This window comes from Echinops telfairi, unplaced genomic scaffold (assembly GCF_000313985.2).
Source record: "Echinops telfairi isolate 266 unplaced genomic scaffold, ASM31398v2 ScPeMD7_25;HRSCAF=90, whole genome shotgun sequence".
Classification (NCBI taxonomy): Eukaryota; Metazoa; Chordata; class Mammalia; order Afrosoricida; family Tenrecidae; genus Echinops; species Echinops telfairi.
Window position 1 is genome coordinate 33,787,288 of NW_022103922.1, and position 5,372 is coordinate 33,792,659.

The 5,372-nt window shown below is 46.6% G+C and overlaps 1 protein-coding gene across 1 annotated transcript; it reads right to left on the reverse strand.

The window, feature by feature from the left end:
* Positions 1 to 320: 320 nt before the first annotated feature.
* On the reverse strand, positions 321 to 1,286 carry LOC101654220 (olfactory receptor 13C7). Its single transcript, XM_004712461.1, has one exon. The coding sequence runs from the start codon at positions 1,284 to 1,286 to the stop codon at positions 321 to 323; it is 966 nt and encodes a 321-aa protein (XP_004712518.1).
* Positions 1,287 to 5,372: the final 4,086 nt, after the last annotated feature.

The following is a 5,372-nucleotide window of genomic DNA, read 5'->3' on the forward strand; positions in this document are numbered from 1 at the left end:
GGACATGCTGTCCGGGGAGACCCATGCCTGGAAAAAGACATCATGCTTGTTAAGTAGAGGGGCAGCCAAAGAGAGGGAGGGCTCTCAACAATGGATTGACCCGCGGGTGTAACAATGGGTTCAAATATCAGAACGATGGCGAGGATGGCGTAGGACCCGGCAATCTAGCTTTCTGTTGTCCCTCGGGCCGCCATGAGTTAGGACCGACTCGATGGTGCCCAACAGCGTCCGTCACCTGTATCTTTTCAGGAGGCGACTTTCTCCTGAGATTCTTGGGTGGAAGCATCCGAGAAGCACAGAACCGCGAGACAGCTGCACTCTCACCATCCCTGGGAGCTACGTCTCTGAAAGACCAGATTCCGCGCAGCAGCCTTCACGTCCTTGTTCCGCAGGCTGTAGATGATGGGGTTGAGCATGGGGGTCACCACCCCGTAGAAGAGGGAGATGAGTTTGTCTGAAAGATCCTGTTTGTCAGCCCCCAGTGGATCCTTAGACTTGGGTTTTCCATACATGAAGAGGATGGTCCCATAGAAGACAACCACCACCGTGAGGTGGGCCGAGCAGGTGGAGAAGGCCTTTCTCCTTCCCTCTGCTGAGGGGATCCTCAGGATGGTGGCGAGGATAAACACATAGGAGACAAAAATGAGCAGTACTGGGGCCCCCAGGAAGATCACATTGGTCACCCCCATGCTGATCACATTCATGGAGATGTCAGCACAAGCCAACTTCAGGACAGCCAGGATCTCACAGGTGAAGTGGTTGATGATGTTGTTCCCACAGAAAGGCAGCCACATAGCCAGAGAGGTTTGAACCATGGAGGCAGCACTTCCAGCTGCCCAGCAGCCGGCAGCCATGGGCACATAGGCTGCCTTGCTCATGATCACAGGGTACCTCAGGGGGTTGCAGATGGCCACGTAGCGATCAAACGCCATCATGCCCAGGAGCACGCACTCTGTGGCTCCCATGGCAAAGGAGAGAAACATCTGTCCAAAACAGGCTGAGAAGGGGATGGTTTTCCGGGGAGTGAGGAAGCTGTCGAGAATGAGGGGGACGGAGGAGGTGGTGTAGCAGATGTCCAGGAAGGAGAGGTTCCCCAGGAAGAAGTACATGGGTGTGTGCAGCCGGGAGTCAGTCACGGTCACCAGGATGAGGACCCCATTGCCCAGCAGGATCACCAGGTACATCAGCAAGATGAGCACAAAGAAGGTTTTCTCCAACTTTGGGTGAGCAGAAAGTCCCAGGAGAATAAACTCTGTCACAGGTGAGGTCTGATTAGCACTTTCCATGGTGCATTTCCTCTGCCCACTGAAAAAAACACTCAGAGGTCCAAACGCAATATTCTTTTCATTGCATAGGGCCAGGGCATATGGTCTGGAATCCTATCTCACAGTGTGATTCGAAAAACAGCTTTGAACGGCCACAGTGTGTAGCTTTCCAAAAAAAATAAATAAACAAATAAATAAAATTATAAATTACTTTGGGGGGGGCAGAAGACACCAATTTATAAGACGAAAAAAATGATACCCCTAGTGATTGACTGTATTTGATCAAAGATAAGCCACAGCACACATACATTGTATTGGCCTGCATCATACTTGGCAATTCATCTCTTTAAACTTCACTGAAGAGGTGACTTTAAGCTTGCTGCATGTTCTCCCCACTCTGTGGCAGGTACTAGTGAAATGATTGACAACTGTTTCTTCTCTCCAGGTCATTCTGTCAGAAAACATTATTCTCAAGAACTACTGTCTCATGAGCAATACCATTCCCAGGGTTTTTCATCCATCCAATCCAAATGAATATTCACCCACCCAAACACCTGTTGATCAATCAGTGTGTGGGTACAATGATTCTCATGAGGATCAGGGGTGACTTGTGGCCCTAGTTTAAGGAGGCTAATAGCTTGGCAAGGAGGGAAGACAGATCTAGGAGAGGCCAAAGCTTCAGAAAAGACACTCTGGACACTGATGAGAAGGTCAGAAGGCTCCCTGGGCACTAAGAATCCAGCTAGGATTAAAGACGAGATGAAACTGGACAGGGACTGGTGAAAAAGCAGGGGTGGGGAACCACAGAATTTCCAAGACAACTTTGTATTCCAGAAATGCTGATGCTGTGCATACCTGTCTGAATCTGACCTCCCACAAAGATCGACCTGCTGTAGCGAAGCCCAGAAACCTGCTGCAGTAGACCTCAGCTTCTGAAGTTCTAGTTCTCTAGGTAACTAAAGGAGTGCTTTGGGGTTATTGTCCCCTTCTGTGTCCCCTTCTCTCTGGGTAAGCTTCCACTCTGGAATCAGTGGCAATGGACCGTTCTTGAGCCTTTGATGCACCTGCTCGGCATGTGCTAGACTGATGTTCTGCAACTGAGTCTGCTCCCCCGAGAATCTAGTTGCACTGAAATCGAGTTAAAGCTCTCTTCCCATACTAGATCCTGTGCTGCGCACACTGATGCAAATAGTTTCAACTTGATGTCTTTAAGTGCTGAAGAACTCACTTGGCTCCCTGTCTGTTCCATTACTGCAGAACTGTAGAATGCTAGAAGATACTTTTCCCCCCACTATTTAGCAAAGCAGACAGCCTTCTGGTTTTTCCATTGAATTTGTGGACTGTTAGCAGGGCTATATTCTGATGACTAACCTTCCAATTTGTAAGGAGCCCTGGTGGCATAGGGGTGGGCTATACTTTGGACTGCTAACTGCAAGGACAACAGTTTGAAACTACCAACCACTCCTCAGGGGAAAGATGAGGCTTCCTATTCCCATTAAGATTCTCAGTCTCTGAAACCCACAGGAGATTGGGATTAGAAAAAATCAGTGATATTCAAACTCTATAGGAAAGAGATGTTGTTATTGTTGTTGTTAAATGTAGAACTCCCAAACATGAAGCAGAGCTGCTCTTGTTGAAGCGGCGAAGCGGGGCTCAGAAAGTTTGGGAAGCTCATCCCCTTGAAATTCCTCCTAGGGACTGCCACTGTCATGCAAAACTCCAGTGAACTCCCTTTGCATTGTGGGCAATATGACTGAAAACCTGTGAAAGCCAGGACCTGGGCAAGACAGAAACCTGTCAGAGAAGGAAAGCACTCAAGTATTTTCCACTAAAACAAGCCATAGAAATGTGATAAAACTACACCTTTCCAAAAATGGAAAAATTTCAAGACCTAGAAAAAAACAAGGCTGTTCCATTGAGTGCTGCCTTTCCCAGGATCCGCCAGCCGTACAGGCAGCACAACTCCAGCCCTCTCTGTAGCTAACCATCAGTGCAACATCCCAGAGCTATGCCGTCAGGCTCTGAAAGCATCCCATTCTTTAACTGAAGTCAAGCGGGCTCATGATTTGAGACTGGAAGAGTGCACGGGCTTCTTGCCATTTAGATTTTTTTTTTTTTTTTTACCCAGAGAAAAGGAGTTCTGTGAGTTCTTCAATCTTTGTGATTCTACTGAAATTCCTTTTTTCCTTTCTTTCTCAAATCCAACCACTTTGCAATATGAAGTCAGAAGCTAGCACAGGTTCTGTGCTAGATGGTTAGAGGATGACTCGTATAAGAACTTTCGCTTACCTTTATTCAGACCCTACAAAGAAAGAGTCCCTGCCGATGGGGACCCAGACATAGGCCAGAAATAGCAACACACGTTCAACTGCCTAGGCTGAGCTATCCACTTGGAGTTGAAGAAGGAGGGAAAGCCAGTTCTTCCCCTCTCTACCTTGATTCTGTGTTTTCAGCAAAAGTTCCAAAAGGAACAGCGATTACATGTAGAAAACATTTTGAAATCAGCACTATAATTGGGATTATTGTGCTCCCCAAAGTAATTATAAAGTTTGAAGACAGAAACCTACAACGTCAGAAAACTTGTTATCCTACTGGGACAACATCCCCAAGATCCAATTATGCTAAAAAAAAAAATTTTTTTTTTAAAAACTCCAACTGGAACTTTCCATTCTTAGGCCACTGAAGGACAAGAGGGCAAGTGTTTATATGTTATACTTGAATTTTCACAAACTTTAAAAGGCTTAAAGTCTTGAAAAGAGTAACTGGAAATACAAGAACTAGTTGAGAAAACCCTCTGCCGGTATAGCAAGAAGGAGCCAGCAGCTGTGGACATGCCTTCTAAACCAAGTGCTCAAGCCAATGTCTGGGGACACTGAGAAAATTACATTTGGAGCCTTGGAGAGACTTACAGGAGGAGACAACGTCTGGCCAGTCTTTGAATAATGGGCAAAGTAGGAAGGTGAATAAGTCATTGTATATTTAGAGAGAAAGATTTATTTTTTTTATAGTGGGATGCACAAATCTTAACTGTATCCTCATTGAGTGTTGACAGATGTGTCTAGGTAAATCCTACCTGGCGCTCCCTCGTGCCCATTCCCAGTCAAGCCTTCACACCACCTTACCACCTTTGTGGTCTAGGTGGCTTTCCCAGTGGAGTGGCCCAGACCTTCATTCTTTCGGAGAGATCTGAACTTTGGCTACCTTTTCCAGCTGTAGGTGCTGCAACTATCCATTGCCATCAAAGTTGGGTAGAGTATAAACAAGAGATACCAAACCTGCTCTTCCCTGGCCCCGTTACATAAAAGCAGTCCTGTTTTCTACTAATGACCGAGGTTAGTTACCTCCAAAAGAACAGTGTCTTACCTGCTGGTCCAAAGGCATAAAGGATCCAAAGTGACTGGGTGGAGATATAGTTAAAAGTTTAATATCATCTTCTGCCTCTGACTTGCTTTCAACTCAAAATGCCTTTGATAAGACAGAGTAGAACTACGCCTTAGGGTTTACGAGACTGCTCTTTACAAGGGCAGATAGGCTCTTCTTTCTCCTAAGGAGTGCCTGCTTTGACCTGAGGATCTTGGAACCAACAGCTCAATGGTTAGCCCATAGCATGACCAGAGCTGCTGCTGCTGCTGCTCCTCCTCCTCTTTCTTGTTCTCCTCTTCTTTTTAGGACAGTCCGTGAACTAAAGACCTACTGAAAAGTATATTTCAACCCCAAGTGAATCCTCTCATGATTTGAGAGAGACCTTGTCATAGGGGTTGGGTAGCAATAACACATTGGTTCTCCTCGGTCCATAGCCTGTGTGGCAGTTACATAATTTCATGTCAACTTGAAGATATATAAAAGTGAAGGGGTAATATCCAAGCGGTCAATCAGGCCACAGCTTGATGGAACCTCCTTGTGGGTGTGGCCCTCCCATAAGGAGTGCTCGGGGAACCTGCCCATCTCTCTCTGCCTTGACTTTCCTGCTTGCTGGATACCCTGAGAACTGACAGAGCCCCGGCGTGTTTCCACCTGCCTCACATCCACAGGATTTTGCACACAAAGGTCCTGCATTCTGCATCATTACCTGTGGCTATGTGAGTCTGGAGAGGGACTTATGGACTA

Excerpts from the sequence above, each read along its gene's own strand:
- LOC101654220 (XM_004712461.1), bottom strand. The coding sequence starts at position 1,286 with ATGGAAAGTGCTAATCAGACCTCACCTGTGACAGAGTTTATTCTCCTG.